We start from the raw sequence: 17,467 nt of genomic DNA, 5'->3' as shown, positions 1-17,467 counted from the left end.
TGCTTTATGCCAGTTTATATCTGGCAGATCTCATTCTCCATTCTTACCACCTTATAGTGAGCAAACTATAATTTCCAAAAAAAGAATGTAAGAACATAAGGACTATATAAAACATCACACAAATTTGTATCTTCAATATAGGAAAGAAGAGCAAGGTGGCAAGGAGGAATGTGTCCTGGATTTGGAATCAAGGACCTGAGTTCCAATCCTGCCTCTGATACTTTTTACCCAGATAATCTTGTATAATTCCTCTGAGTCTCAGTTTCTTCATCTGTAAGATAAGGGTGTTTGATCATATGGGTTCTAAGCAACCTTCAGATAGGTGGTGCAGTGGATAGAGTGCCAAATGTAGGCAAGAAGCCTCTTCTTGAGTTAAAATCTGGCCTCAGACACTTATTAACTATGTGTCCTTGGGCAATTACCCTATTTGTCTCAGTTTCCTCATCTATAAAATGAACTGGAGAAGGAAATGGCAAACCTCTCCAGGATTTCTGCTGAGAAAACTCCAAATGGGATCATGAAGAGTCAGACATGTCTGAACACTGAATGAAGAACAATAGTTTATCTTCTAGTTCTAAATGTTTCAGATGATTGTCTAAGCCTGTTTGTGGTATAAATTTCACAAAAGCTCTTTTATTACCTAACATTGTTTTCTTTAATGTTTAGAATTTTCTTTGTAATTTGTAATTTATAGATGCTAACAAAGAATAATTAAATATTATCAAAACAGTCTTTATTCACTAAGTATTTATTGGTAATCTACTTAACTGTATGACACTGGGATAGGTATCATAAGGTAAAAGGATGAATGAATAAATTTTAGTTCCCATCCTCAAGCAATTTGCTGATTGGTAAGGGAGATAAGAATTGTAGACAAAGAACTAATAACAAAGGACAGAGCATGAGAAGTGATATCACTAGAAAGATACAAGGGGTTATGAGAATGCAGAAGAAAGAGAGTTCATTTTTTATGGGAATATATCAGAATATGCTTTGTGGAGAAGGAATCAATCAATTGACAAGCAAATACAAAGTTTCTGAAGTGGGATTCATTTTAAAAGATGGATAAGATTTCAGCCAATGGAAATGCAGTAGACTGTATTACAGGGGGAAGAGCATAGAAAAGATAGGTGAAGAGTGACATACACCTTCTAAGGCAATGGAAGCTTTTTTCCATTTTTTAATTTAATATTTATTCTCATTTTGTACAAATAGTGTTTTTATACATTAATAAAATATTCTTGTTTAAGAGTAAACGAAATACCCCCTCCCCCCATAAATATAGACTCACTTGAGCGATAAAGTAAAGGGGAGAGAAAAAAATTAAAATTAAAAAAAATAATAGTAATAATTGTAGATATGGCCAGGTGGCACAATGGACGGAGCACCAGCCCTGGAGCCAGGAGCACCTGAGCCCACATCTGGCCCGTACACCCAACAATCACCCAGCCGTGTGACATGGAAGCCACCCAAACCCCACTGCCTTGTAAAAACCAAATAAAGAAAAAAAAAGACCCAAAATAAAATAAAATAGTAATAATAGTAGGGGTGGCTGGGTGGCAGACAGAGCATTGGCCCTTGAGCCAGGAGCACCTGGGTCCAAATCCGGCCTCAGACACCCAACGATCACCCTGCTATGTGGCCCCAGGCAGGCCATGCAGCCCCATTTGCCCAGCACCCCCCCCAAACAATAATAATAATTAAAAATGTGCTTGTGTCTTTGTTCCAACACCAACAACTTTGTTGCGGGTGGATCACATTCTTTATGATAAGTCCATCACAAAAGTTACTTCCATATTTTTCCACCGTTGCCATTGCTGATCGCAACTCCCTCCTTTCGTATTTCTCCACTACCATGTACTATATTTTCTCTCTCCTTTCACTCTGACTCTGCTGTAGGGTCGCTGAGTGGCACAGCAGACATATACCTGGTCCTGGGGCCAAGAAGCCCTGAGCCCCCCTACCACCCCTTAGGCCCAGCATCCACCTGGCCCTATGGTCCTGGGCAGGCCTTCCAATCTCAGCCCCTTGCAAGAAGTAAAAAAGAAAATGTATTATATCTGACCACTCTCCCCCCATGGTCCATCCTCTCCTCCATCACTCACATCCCCACCCCTTCCCCCTGCTCCCCCCTCCTTCTTACTCCAGATGTCTATACCCCATTGAGTATATATGCTGTTTCCTCTCCTAGCCATCTCTGATGAGAGCAAAGGTTCCCTCATTCCCCCTTGCCTCCCCCCTTCCATATCATTGCAATAGCTCATTGTAATAAAGAAAAATCTTATTATATGAAATATCTTAGCCTATTCCCCCTCTCCTTTTTCTTTCTCCCATTACATTTCCCTTTATTCTATTGACTCCATTTTTACACCATATTTTATCTTCAAATTCAGCTTTCTCCTGTGCTTCAACTATAAAAGCTCCTTCTACCTGCTCTATTAACTGAGAAGGTTCATATGAGTATTATCAGTGTCATTTTTCTATGCAGGAATACATGCAGTTCATCATCATTAAGTCCTTCATATTTTTCCCCTCTCCTCCAATCTCCATGCTTCACCTGAGTCCTGTATCTGAAGATCAAACCTTCTGTTCAGCTCTGGCCATTCCAAAAGGAACCGTTGAAATTCCCCTGGTTCATTGAAAGTCCATCTTTTTCCCTGGAAGAGGACATTCAGCCTTGCTGGGTAGTTCATTCTTGGCTGCATTCTAAGGTCTTTTGCCTTCTGGTATATTGTATTCCAAGCCCTACGAGCTTACAATGTAGTTGCTGCTAAGTCCTGTGTGATCCTGACTGCAGCTCCACGATATTTGAACTGTGTCCTTCTGGCTGCTTGTAATATTTTCTCTTTGACTTGGGAGTTCTGGAACTTGGCTATAATATTCCTATGGGTTGGTTTTTTGGGCTCTCTTTCTCTGGGGGATCGGTGGATTCTCTCCATTTCTGTTTTTCCCTCTGCTTCTAGAATATCAGGGCAATTTTCCTGTAGTAATTCTTTGAAAATGATGTCAAGGCTCTTTTCCTGATCATGACTTTCAGGTATTCCAATAATTTTTAAATTATCTTTCCTAAGTCTGTTTTCCATATCAGTTGGTTTTGCAATGAGATGTTTCACAGTTTCTTCTAATTTTTCATTTTTTTGGTTTTGAAGTAGCGAGTCCTGGTTTCTCATAAATTCATCAATCGCCCTGAGTTCTATTCTTTGTCTGAAGGATTTGTTTTCCTCAGAGTTTTCTTATCTCTTTTTCCATCTGGCCAGTATTGCTTTTTAAAGCATTCTTCTCCTCAATAACTTTTTGAACTGTTTTATCCATTTGACCTAAGCTGGTTTTTAGCATGCTATTTTCTTCAGCATTTTTTTAGATTTCCTTGACTAAATTGCTGACTTCATTTTCATGTTTTTCCTGCAACTCTCTCATTTATTTTCCCAGTTTTTCTTCTATCTCCATTACTTGATTTTCAAAGTCTTTTTTGAGCTCTGTCATAGCCTGAGCCCAATTTCTGTTTTTCTTGTAGTCTTTAGATGCAGGAGCTTGTGCTTCCTCATCTTCAGACTGAGTATTTTGATACTTCTTGGGCTCACAGGCAAAATATTTCTCAATGGTCTTCCTCTTGTTTGCTGCTTGCTCATTTTCCCAGCCTGAGCTTGGTTTTGGGGTGCTTCCTGAGCTTTTGGGACACTCCCACAAGGGTCTCAGTGTGTGAAGCTCAGTCTTCCCTCCTGGTCTGTGAATGACCATATGCACCCCCCTCTACCATGGTGCTGAGGTGGGGGGGGCCCTGCTGTTCTATGGGGGGGCCTAGACTGGGATCAGGATCTGAATGTGGTCAGAACCCCAGAGTCCTGTTCGGGGGCAGAGGACAGAGCTCAGCAGTCTCTATTCACTCCCCTCCCTAGTTTCAATGGGCTCATGCCCTGGGGGCTCATGCTTACCGGCTCTACCTGCTTCTGTTTCCTGGATCTGGGCTGTGCTTGCCATGCTGCTCTCTGTGTGCCCTGAGGGCTGGGCTTCATGGTCTCAGGAAACTCCCCAGCTGCTGTGAGCCGTGGCTCCCAGCACCTTGGTGCTGCCTCAGTCTGGCGGGCGCCCCTCTGACCTGGGGGAGCAGAGCCTTTCTGCTCTTTTCCAGGTTACCTTGAGTAGGAGAACTGCCTCACTGGGTCCCTCTGTGGGTTCTGTCTCTCAAAAATTTAGCTAGAGTCCTTAGCTTATAAGTTTGTGAGAGAGCGCCTAAGACACCATTGTTCTTGTTGCCATCTTCCAATGGAAGCTTCTTGAGGGGAGGGATGTTTCCTTCTTTGCATATATATCCACAGTACCTTGATATAGTAGCTGCCTCATACATTCTTATTGAATGATTGTTTGCATGAATGAATCATTGAATTAGAAGGAGTTTGATGGGAACATGAAATAAAGGAGGAGAGCTGTATGGAAAGTTAGGTCTGTGGAGGGTCTTTAAATGTCTAACTGTAAAGTTTGGACTGAATTTTGTTGTCACCGAGAAATCAGTAATTTTTCATGCAAGTAATAAAATGATTTTTTTCTATTTAAATATTAAAATCTGTAGGGTTTTTTTTTACTCATTCATTGTATATTCTTTATAAAATACTGCCATTTTATTTCTAAAATTAATTTTAGCAGTATTCTTTGCCTTAGCATAACTGTAGATGAGCTATTTATTCTTTTTTGTTGTTCTGGAACATTTATCATATTTTCATTATAATTATAATGTCACCAATATTTATCATGCTTTCTTTATATCTAATAACAATAGTGTTATTGTTACTTACATTGCTTTTGTTATAATTTTAATTTCTATTGAATTACAAATAAAATACTGATCCCTATCAAATAAAATAAGAATTAACAACCTCCTAATGCACAGAGAAGTAGAAAATATTTTCCTATTTTCAGTACTTTTGACACATAGAAAGCAAGTATCATGGAATGGATAGAGTGCAGGATTTGGAGTTAGAAAGATCTGAGTTCAAATCTTCCCTCTGATAAGTATTACCTATTATCCAAGGATAAGTCCTGTAAGTTCTCTAATTTTGTTACTTCATCTATAAAATGAGGATAATAATAGTGTTAGAACCTATTTCACAGGGTTGTTTTGCCAATAATATATCTAAGTTGTTAAAAAAAAAATCCTTAGCACTCTATGAATGACAGCTATTAACAAGTTTTCCAGTGTGTTCAAGGATCTGCAATTTCATCTTTGTTAGCATATACCCTACCAATACCAATTATATTTCCTCTAGATTTTTGATTGTTTTAAAACTTTGGACACATTTTATTTTTCAAATTGCATGAATGTGATAAGATAAAAGTGATTAAGTTAAGAAGAACCATAAGCATCGAAGTTGAACCAGTAGCATCAACCCAAGTCCTCTAAAATCTGTCATTTGAAATGGGGGAGGTAGGGACAAAGAGTTTTGACCCAGAATTCACTTGAGTTGGGTTTCCTAAACCCAGTTTGGGCTCCTCACTTGCACTTAATTGAAGGAAAATAGCTCTTGTTTTTTAGATAAACTAAAAATAAGGCTAAGTGATTTTAAAAGAAAGCACATTTATCAGTTTTCCACCACAGAATTTATCTTTAACCACAGAGCATTTGTGCTACAGAAATACATTGTTTGGTTTACATTCTTTTTGCCAGAGTCTCCTTGCATTGTGGAGTTTTTGAGGATTGTAGAAAGAGGGATTCAGAAAGTTACAAAAAAAGATTAAATGAAAACCTCTCAAATATAGAATGGAAATGTGAGTTATTTTCCATTTAATTTGCTGAGTCCTAAGTTACCTGTTAAAAGGGGCCTTTCAGGACCTACAATTTATTCCTTTAAGCTTTCAGGTTGCAGAAATCAGAGGCTGATGATTTAGTATAGATCATATTTCCCCCCCCTCCCCAAACTAGTTTTATAGATTAAAAAATGACAAAGATTTTCCTAAACTTTGTTCAACTATGAAGGAATAAACTGAACCTTTTATGTTACTTTATCTCTGTTTATCCCCAAAACAAGCATTAGAGCTTGTTATAATAGCCTGTAGTATCATAGTGTGTCATTTTAGGTCTTAATTTTGAATAAATCATTGTCTCTCCTGATTGCAAAACACAAAGTTCAGAAAGGGACTGAAGTCTACTTCTTATGATGCCATTGAGCAATCCATGAATAATTAAATAATCTACACAGTCCATCTACTGTTTGAGGGAAGAACCTGAGGCTGTGGAAGAAAAAGCCAGATATAGTTAACCCTTTAAAAAATCATAAATCTCAACTATTTAGTGATACCGCATTAAATTCATTTCATATGTTTGCAGTATCCTTTACAGCAACCAGCTGGAAAGGCAGATGGAAAAGAAAGCAACATAATAAACTATACACTTAAAATAAGTTTTAGAAAGTTGTAGACTAAGGACAAACATTCCCAAATACAGATTTCATACACTTAAAATTTTCTTTTCTTCCTTTTTTTTACATCAATCAATAAGCATTTATCTATCAAACTGTGCTAAACCATGTTGAAAGAAAAACAGAAAAGAAACAGTTCTTATTGTCAAGGAATGACTTTCTATGGGAATATATAAAAGGTAGCATATGAAGACAAACTTTCATTATTGAATACTTTACATGCAGCACCGGGCAGTAGGAACTTTGGAATGCTTGGGCAGGAGCATATTTTCCATGGTTTGCCTATGTTGTGAGTAGGTGTTTGAATTCCTGGTTAGTACTAGTGGGTTAATCTTAGGACATGAATCCCTCTAAAAGAGGAACTTGAGTTCAACTGAAGAGTGAGCCAAATGCTAGAATGTACAACTGAAAATCCCAGTATTCATTCTGGAAAGAACTAAACAAAAAATATTAGTTCCTTCCTTCCTAAGAACCCATGAACCAGGTTAAACTGAAACCAAATCTATATTAAAAAAGAAACCAAAGCACTTTGAAATAGAACAAAGATGGAGCATCAGTATAATTTCCAAACCAAGCCTGACAAGAAAAGATTCACTAAGTCTCTGTGAGGAGATTTGGAAGTGTTTCATGGTGTCATCTCCAAAGAATTATAGATTCAGATTTTCTCTAGATCACACAAAAGGCATTTATTTGGGGGATACATGCTTCCTGTGGATTCTGCTCCCTGGGGGTTGCAGGATGCTGAGCCAGGTAAAACTTGGTTTTAATAGGGCAAGAAATGCTATATTTCTAATAGAATATGTTTATAGGGAGGAATTTGTTGCTGTGTGAGAGAGACATGTAGCCTTGGTGGAACTGCACATGTGGTTACTCAGAATGAATACAGAAAAGTCCATCAAGAGGGGTATTAATGAACTCAGGGTTACTGCAAAGTAAACCAAATAGTATTTGTGCTTCCCTAGGGAAAGTTCCTTCTGTGATTTTTGTAAGCAAGACCCTATAATGCATTCATTGAATAAAATATATTTATCCAGGGCAACAGGGGATTCCTCATCATCTGGTAATTATTACTGTCACTAAACACAATTGTTACTAATAACATTGCTGCCTCCTCACCTGCTTGAAGACTCACAACAACAAAGTGCCCTGGTATCACTGCTACTGTCCACAATAGCAGGTCTCTCTGAGGCTCTGGATTGTCAATGAAGCTATCATCCAGAATAGAGCACTGACCTTGGAGTCAGGAGGATAGGTGTTTGAATCTAGACTCAGACAATTTATATTTACTAGCTATGTGACCTTGGGCAAGTCACTTAAACCCTGATTGTCTCTCCTCCAGGGTATCTCCAGTTGTCCTGATTCATTTCTGGCCACTGGATTCAGATGACTCTGGAGCACAGAGTAAGACTGGTGACTTAGTACAGCATCCCCCTTACTCAAATCCAATTCTTGTACTTGTCATGGCATCACCTCCCTGATGTCATGGTCTTCTTCAAGAATGAAGGACAAACATCATCAACAGCTAAGTACTTTCAGATAAGCTATAGTATCAGAGTTAAGAAGGACCTTAGAGAGATCTTCTGGCTCAATTTTTTTTATCCAATGCATGAATCTTTCATAAAGATGTAGTATGGTATGAACATGGGAAGGTGAGGGGCGGGGGAAGAAAGGGAGAAGGAAAAAGAAAGAAAGTTATATGAAAGCTTTATTATATATTTAAGAGGAATAGTAAGGTGTACATAATAGCTTTGCAATTTCATGAGCAATCATCTTTTTTTTGGTAAATTCTGCCATGTTATGGGTATGTTGTTTTATTTTTCAAATTAAAAATAAAAGCAAAAAAAGAATAAAGTAGTATGACTTGGGGGGAAGATGAATGGTTCTGGAATCAGAGACCGTGGGTTCAAATACTGCCTTTATAACTGATAAATTCAGCTCATCACTTAACCCTTTCTGGGCTTTAGTATCTTTCCCTTTAAAATGAGGTAGTTTGACTAGATGGCCTCTAAGGTCCAGCCTGAGAGATCTGTGGTTATAAGTAATAGCTCTTGTTTTCATTGTATTTAAGACTTGCAAATTACTTTTCTCATAACTTGTGAGAGAGATATTTTGGGGTTGTTTTTGAGTCATTTCATTCAGGGTCAACTCTTCCTAACCCCATTTGGGATTTTCTTGGCAAAGAACAGGAATCATTTGACATTTCCTTCTCCACCTCATTTTACAGATAAGGAAACTGAGGCAAATAGGGTTAAGTGACTTGTCCAGGGTCACCCACCTAGCTAAGAAGTGTTAAAGACAAGATTTGAATCCTTCTGATTCCAGGCCCAGTGCTCCATCTATTGTGCCAGTTAATATCTCAATAGAAATACAGTTTTAATGCAGTGATATTTTCAGAGAAGTTATGACATGACCTGAAATATAAAATGATACTCCTTCCCCTCAACACCTTCGTTCTTGAGGAAAGTGAGCTAAAAATTAAGGTGGTAACTGCAAAAATTCTTCCCATCATCAGATCCCAGGTGTAATCACCTCACAAGATGGCAAATCCTAACAAGACCCTGTAACAAGAGAGAAGACATAAAAAGTTGGTGACCCCATCCCAGACACAGGCTGATTGCTCTGGGCTGGTCTAGGAGTAGCGGTGGAGGGAACAAGGGAGAGCCTTCCTTTCCCCCCTCATCCCTCTTGAGCTGAGAGTCTTCTTCATACCTTAGCCAGTAAAAAGGAAGGAGGAAGCTTTGACCCATCAGTGATTTTTTGGTGTGCACAATCAGTTCTGGCTCATCAAATAATTAAAAAGCTTTCCATCATCACACAGTAAATTGACAGTAATAACAGAATACCTGTTCCTGCTCAAAAGTGGAAGTCAGCCCCTCCATTCTGCTTTTCTTGAAGCAGAATTCCAAGGCACAGTTGTAGGTGGTTGACAGGCAGAGCATACCATAAATATTGAAAAGACTGCACCTCCCTATCCTAATCCCCTTCTACATGTATATTATTTTCCTGATTCTTCTTGCTTTGTACTGATCCATTTAAATCTTCCCATGCTTCTCTGAGTTAAATATTATTTCATGTACCACAACTTACATAGTCATCCTCAAATTAATGAATACTTTATTACCAATTGCCAATTAAAAATGTCTAAAAATTAAAAAAGTATAATGATTGCTTGTGAAATAGTGAGTTCCTTTTGACCATTAGCCAGAGAAGTTGTGAAGAAGTTCACAGAAGATTTGGGGATAGACTGAAGGACCCTCAGGATCCTTGTATTCAAACCCTAGGAATCTCTAAGTCTATGATGGATCATTTATTCTGGCAGAGCTAGGGAGATGACAGTTTTTGTTCTCCTCAACATTTACTTTGATGTTATAATTTCAAATAGATATTGAAAAAAGGTATAAATGATAAAAAAGAAATGTTCTATTTTGGTCCTCGATAATTTCAAGAATATTAAACAGTCCTGAGACTAAAACATTTGAACACAACCATATTAAAGGATCTGGTTCTCTAATTTTCTAAGAATATCATAGCATCAACTTCATCTGTATAGTTTTTGTCCTTATTCTCCCTTAAGTTCTCTATAGGAAATTTACTCTATTCTGCCCTTCATTTTTATTGTTTTAGTATCTTGAGGAGTATCATTGCACCATTTGGACTATCTTGCTTTGATTTAAGAGTACAGGGGCTGCTTGTGAAGTAGTGAGTTCCCTCTCATTGAAAGTATTCCAGCAGAAGCTGAATGACTACTGGCAAGGGATGTTATAAAGAGGTTCAAAAAACAGAGAGAATTGTTGTCTCTCATTCATGTCTCATGATTGGAATTTCTAAAGTCACATGCTTCTAGCAGGTCTCCCTCAGAGGTATGATACCCTCTGCTGATTATCACAAGTCAAGTCAGTAGGCATTTATTAAACATTTACAATATGCAAAGCATTCTGCTAAACCCCAACAAAACAAAGAAAGGCAAAAATAATCCCTGTGCTCAGAATTCACCCACAGTCTAATGGGCAGATAATATGAAAACAATTATATACAAACAAGATATATGTACCATAAATTGGAAATAATTTGGAAAAGGAGCAATGGAGCACTACCATTGAGTCTCTCTGTGGTATTTTTATTTTTTGTGATTATAATATTCCATGATTTGCATTCCATATTCCATAGTATCCCATGATTTGCATCCATTTGGCATCATGAGGAAAAATATAACTGTTGAAGAGATAAGCTTCTGTGATAGCAAGTCACTCCTTTAGGGATCACTAACAACCTAAATCAAGAAAAGAATCAATGTACACAAGATATATATCTGATAATATAGCAGATAACATACATTTAAATATTTGAAATTAAGGACCAGGGAAAGGGTGTTGGATGGAAGTACCAGAGATATCCCTGAGTATCCCAGATTGCCTCCAAAAAATCATTACCCCCATTTTAAAATTTTTATTCTGGAATCTGGAAGACTGAAATTCACAAACATAGTAAAATAAGCCTTACTTGAACTTGCATTACTATGCAAAAGTAAGACTCAAATAATAAATCATTGGCAGAATTGTTCAACATACCATATTGCATGATCTTGAGCCAGCTTGGCTATGTGCCAGTTACCAAGGAGAGTTGGAGGGAAAAAAATCACATTTCAAAACAATCCAGCAAAATACAGCATACCCCATAGGTATTAAAACTCTAAAATGCATCTGCCAAAGCCAAAATCTATGTTCTCCTTGATATAAATCTTAAATTAAACACTTTTATTGTTATTTAATTTGTTAAGGTCACCTCTTCCCTGCAGAAAAATTTCTGTCAAAGACAAATATCAAGTTAAGGCAACTTCAGTCCCTGGCTCTTAAATCTCACCCAAATTCTTATTTGTTTAGGAATCTAGTACTTGGTTTGACTTTGAATGTGTCAAAGACAGTACTGGAAAAGTGACAGGCTACTCCAGAGACCTGTCTGAGAAGAATATCAAGTTAGAGAACATTCTCTTAGGGAAAAAACTGTTTGGGTTTGAGAAGCCAGAAGAAAGATTTTTGAAAGGATTCTGGCACATTCTCCTGTTATACTATAACATCCATAAAGATGGTTGGGGATGAACTTAACTTGTCATTTCATGACTTGAGAAAAAAGTTAGGAGATCCTGTAAGTCTGTGTGTACTGAGTCAAATATCATCAAAAACCATTTGAACCTTGGAAAAAAACATTGCATGCTTGCCATAACTGAGAACGTTTTATGAAGGAAAAATTCATTTTAACTACTTATTTTGTACCTGGACATTGTTAGACTGACCCATACTCAGAAATAATATTGTTGACTTCTTCCATATTCCACAACTCCATTCCCCAATCCTCTGTGGCTTCCTAGGTCTTCTGAGCCCTTCTTTATAAGATCTGTTTGTGAAGGGAGCTGCAGGAAACTAGTCTACTTGACTTTTGGGTTTAAACACCAAGGCAAGAGCATCAAACACAGGAGCCAGGACTTTCACACCTCTTAGAATATGGTGTAACAAGCAAGGATATAAGTAACTTGGTTGCCTGTCCCATCAACAGCTAAGGTTATTTTCATTTAAATGGAGAGCAACCCAAGTCTCTCATCAATTTAACTAGTAAGAATTATTAGATAAAATGGATAGAAAGTTTGCGATTCCTTTTGTCAACAAACTTTCCAGATAGAACATAAAACTGTGGATTTATGACAGAAAAACCAATTCACTCATATACTCAGGGAATCCTCACAGTCAATCTACTTTACTTCCTCACAATGAGTAGAATTAGCAAAATAGAAAACTATAGAAAAGATGTATTTTCTTATAATAAAATGAGCACCCCCAAGTATACAGTCTCATCCCTCTGAGTATTTCAGACAAGTATTGGACCTTTGAGGGAGTCAAAATTTTCTGGATTGGTTGGTCAGTCAATAAACATTTATTAATTTCCTGCTAGTTATTTGGCATTGGACTAACCTCTGGATCATTATAGATGATTATTTTTAGATCTCTTATCTAGATAGTTTATCTTCATAGACTCATGCTAAGAACACAAAGGACCCAGTGGAAATATAGAACAAATCAGTGGATTAAGGTATCTGAGTATAATTGTGAGGTAGATCAAGATCGGATAAAATAATGGTAATAAATAATCAACAAAATCAACAATCTCAACAAACTTCCAGAGAGCTAGATATGACATGATGAGGTTTAATTTTCCTCATTAAATGTCTTCTGCTATAGTTTTAAAAGGCAACAAAGTCTGCCCTGGTTAATATTGACCACATAACCACACATAATTGAAACTTTAAGATAGGGAGTCTTAGAGTTCAGCCCTCATAGAATAGGGACGGAATAGTTCACTGGAATGTTAAGTATTTATCTGTATCTAGGAGAAAGATTTTAGGCTATTCAGAAGATAGTCTAGTCTACATAAAGTTTAACTCTCAGAGTTTCAAATTTGTCTTAAACTTTTTTTGTATTAAGTCACTGAAAAATTCCACACAACAAGGAAATTACTTGTGCTTCTCTGTTCTATAGTATTCTTTCACAAGATAAGCAAAACAATATAAAAGAAAAAACACTGAAAATGAAGTCAATATTTTTATCTTACTCTTATGCCCCCCCCCCATATAGCGGAGCCAATGCCCTCCACATCTCTGCCATATTGTCACCTTTCCAATCAATCCTTCACTCAGTTGTCAAAATTACTTTTCAAAATGGCACAAGTTGTGGGTCATTTCAATACCTACTCAAAAAGGTTCAATGGCTCCTTATTATCTTTAAGATAAAATATAATTCTTTAACCTGAACTTAAGGCCCTCTCAAAACTGGCTCTAACCTTCCTTTCCAAACCTTATTTAACATTGCCCTCCTTCACTCACTCAGCATTCCAGGCAGATAGGATGTTGTCCTGGAGTCTTTTCCAGCTTTTTTTCTGCCTCTGTTCTTTGAGAGAGGCTATCCCTTATGCTGGAGTAGATTCCTTCCTTACCTCTGTCTTTTGAAATCTTTCTCTTCAAATCTCAGCTACCAAGTTACCTCCTGCATAAAGATTTCCATAATTCCTTAGACTAGAGTCAAACTCGAAGAGAAACTCAAAACAAAGAGGACCTCTAATACAAACATAATGAGCCTTGCTGTTCCATAGTGACTTAGTTTTAAAATATATTTATCTTTAGTTCTTTTATTTTCTTTTTTTTTAGGTTTTTTTTTTTTGCAAGGCAAATGGGGTTAAGTGGCTTGCCCAAGGCCACACAGCTAGGTAATTATTAAGTGTCTGAGACCGGATTTGAGCTCAGGTACTCCTGACTCCATGGCCGGTGCTTTATTCACTGCATCACCTAGCCACCCCCTAGTTCTTTTATTTTCTTAAATATTTCCCAAATACATTTTATTTCCAGATCACACTGGAAAGCGTTGTGGTCTTTATGTCACATGTTTACTACTTCTATCTGAGATGAAGTTGATTTTTTTCCCTCCTCATATTTTCCTAATAACCTGGGTCTCTTCTTTGCCCCTAGTATTATAATTACATTCATGTAATATCTCCATCCATTTAGTAGATTATAAGTTCAGTCCTTGAAGGCAGGACTATTTAATTTTTTTTAATTTTTATGTCTCCAGGACCTAGAATATGTACCTTGTTCACAATCAGTAAATATTTGCTGGTTGAATTGCCTACTGAAATCCACAAGACTTTCCCTGATTCCTGAAGGTAAAGGGAATCACTCCTCTCCTTTCCTGTCTTTGCTCTACTTCTTTGATCTCTCCTCTACACTGAACACATTTTAATTAGTATTATAATAATTATTACATCTCATTAATTTACTAGAATGTAAGCTACTGGCAGTGGTCTTCATCTTTTTATCCTTGTCTGGCATGATTAACACAGAATTTAATAAATATTTGTTGAATTGATTGAAAAGCTGAATTCTGCCATTTACTATTTGCATAATTGTAAATCACCTCTACTACTACTACTACTACTACTACTACTACTACTACTACTACTACTACTACTACTACTTATCTCTCAGGGTTGTTGTGAACAAAGTTTTGAATATGTCAGAGAAAGGAGTGGAAAAAGGACATCAAGAAACAGAACTATAAAAGCTATCTGGGCTTATCCAGCTATGTATAATGTATCTACCTACCTCTATCATATATTTATACAAATGTAAACCATGAGTATTATTTCTAAACAATTTTAATTAGACTTAAAGCTTCACACCCTAGAGAAGAAAATTAAGAGGGTTGTAATTAAAATACCCTCTGAAACTACTGGAATTTATTTTAGGTATATAGGATGTGAGAGTACACTTAGAAAATGTGGTCTTTATTCATCCTTGTTCAACATAACTGAAGGGAAGAAGGCTCTTAAGATCATTTATATGAAAATACACTAATCACTAAGTAGATACTTGTTAAACTGTATTTCTTCCAATGCTATTTTCTAGTACTAACATATCAATTCTCTAACTTTTGTTTCCTTGCAGACGATTTTGCAGAGGAGGAGGAGGTGCAGTCCTTCGGTTACAAGAGGTTTGGTAAGTAATGAATACCAGTTCATCTTCCTTGTTTGTTGTTGCTGAGATAGAGTAAAAAATTGCAGAGTAATCAAAACAAGATCATTGATTGGTATGTGCTAGCAGGGACTTTTCTGTTTTAGAGACGTTTTATATTTAGTTTGACAATGGGATGTCACATCATCAGTGGCTGATGTAACTGGAACTGGTGCCAATAAATAAGCCATTGGGATGCACATTCAAGGGAGATGTATCCTGTAGAGAAACTCATTTTTCTTGAGGAATAAACAATTGTAAAGCCCATTGAGGATAGTAGCAACGAAATAAAGAGGTAGGAGAATGTAATCTCCAAGGGGTTACACACTGAATATAAGACTAACAGACATGTAAACTTTTAACAAGACAGAGATTAAACACATGAGATTTCTTAATTCATCTAATAAGAGAACAGATGTATTTTCTTTACATGATCTGCTGCTCATTTCTCACCCAAATCCAAATCTCACCATGTAGACAGAAGGAATCTGCACTTTTCTTGAATTTTCTTTAAAATCCCGCATTGGTTTTGATGTTTTGTTTTATTTTATTTTTGTGAATCTGAAAAATCAAAGTGGAGGATCCATGAAATATATTCTCAAGATAGACAGCACCTCCATAACTATCTGACTCATGACTTCCAGTTTGCATACTGAAGACGTGTACCATTGATAAGACGATATTAACTACAATGGTGGTGAGATTGGTGGGGGGGAGGCAAGGAAGAAGGGGGAAGATGATAGATAGATGGATGGATGGGGACAGAGAGAGAGAGAGAGAGAGAGAGAGAGAGATTGAGAGAGAAGCAGAGAGACTGAGAAACAGAGACAGAGGAGAAAGACAGACAAAATCAGAGACAGAAAGACTGACAGAAAGATACAGCGAGACAGAGTCAGAGAAAGAGACATGAGAGAAACACTAAAAACAGACAGAAACAGACTACTCTTTGATTAAAGTTAACAATCCCCAGCTGTACTAGCTCCCTACTTGTTTTTACTTTTTTCCTTTCTGAATGTGCTGGTGGCATACCGCTAACCCCTACTTTTTTTCCTTCTCTCATCTCTTTCTGGGTAAATAGTCTTTTTTAGATGGATATACAGTTGTATTCAACCCACAGTTCTATTCTGCTATTCACACTGAACTTCTCTCTACTCCTAGCTAAGACAGCAGAGTCAATATTTTTGGCATGTATAGTTTTGTTATTCTGTTTGGAAGTTCATAGAAGGTGGAGAGAGAGGCAAGGGAGAATGAAGATGAAATCAGAACTTACTAAAGGAAACACTCCAAAAGAAGAGAAAAAAGAACTAGGGAGAATAGAGAAAAATAATATAGTAGCAGTGATTGGTAGAAAGGCAGATATAAAATACAAGGGAGAAAAGCAATTGTGGGGGGGGAATGAGTTTAGGTTACCACCAGTGAACTTAGGTTATCACCAAAAGTATTTTGAACAGTGAACAAACAGAATTCCTTTGGCAATATTGACTTTGAGAGAAATTTTATTTACTATTTTCTGGAGAAAGATTTCATTACTCTTAAATTGTAGAGAGATTAATGGGAGATTTGTAAAAAGCAAAAAAATAAAGAAGACTCTGGAGGAATTAATTTATCATAACTAAGAAGCGAGTAGAAGTTGCTAAGCAGTAATTACTAAAGGAAGAAATGATAACAGCCCACAACTATGTGAATAGTGTAAATCACAAGAAGTGAAAGGAATGATACTGGGTGGTACAACTTAGGGGGAAGAGTAGGATGACTGGGAAAACTGGATCAGGATAAAGAATCTTGATTATTTACAGATAAATAAATGGGTGTTCCTTTCAGGATGAAGTTAAATTTTGCAGCTGAGAGGAATCTAAGACTTTATGTTGTCCAATTACTTCATTTTACAGAAGAGCAACTTGAGGTTCAATGAGAAGTGATCTGACTTAACTAAAATTAGATAATGCATTCTGCTATAGTATAATATATGTAAATTACCTGCCACATAAGAAGCTCTTAATATAAATGTTTATTGATCGAATAAAATTGATGTAACCTACATTCACTGTAGTCACTTTAATATGTCAATATGTCAGCATGCTATAAACTTGAGATATAAATTTTTAGATGTGTAATATATAATACACACACATATATATAAACATGTATATAAGTTATAATGTGCTAGATGATATCTAGGTGGCACAGTGGATAGAGCATTAGGCCTGGAGTCTGGATGACATAAATTCAAATGCAGCCTCAGATACCTACTAGCTGTATGACCATCAGCAAGTTATTTAATCATGTTTACCTCAATTTCCTTGTCTGTCATATGAATTGGAAAAGGAAATGGCAAACCACTCCAACATCTTTTCCAAGAAAAGCCAAAATGGGGATATGACTGAACAACAACCTTCAAGTACAAGATACAAAATCTAAAACATAATAAAGGAATGAATCAATCTGATGTGAATATGGTCAGATTAGATAACATGCATGACTTGTTTCACTGATTACACGTATAACT

General features: G+C 36.8%; 1 protein-coding gene across 1 annotated transcript in view; it reads left to right on the top strand.

Annotated features, from left to right (window-relative positions):
- Nucleotides 1-17,467, top strand: part of COLEC12 (collectin subfamily member 12) — a 235,700-nt gene that overhangs the window by 11,860 nt on the left and 206,373 nt on the right. The window contains exon 2 of the mRNA XM_074208320.1: nucleotides 14,896-14,946. Coding sequence (XP_074064421.1) covers nucleotides 14,896-14,946 — 51 coding nt within the window. The remainder of the gene's footprint in view (nucleotides 1-14,895; nucleotides 14,947-17,467) is intronic.

The sequence above is a fragment of the Macrotis lagotis genome, chromosome X, assembly GCF_037893015.1.
Source record: "Macrotis lagotis isolate mMagLag1 chromosome X, bilby.v1.9.chrom.fasta, whole genome shotgun sequence".
NCBI lineage: Eukaryota > Metazoa > Chordata > Mammalia > Peramelemorphia > Peramelidae > Macrotis > Macrotis lagotis.
This window is presented reverse-complemented; position numbering and strand designations above follow the sequence as displayed.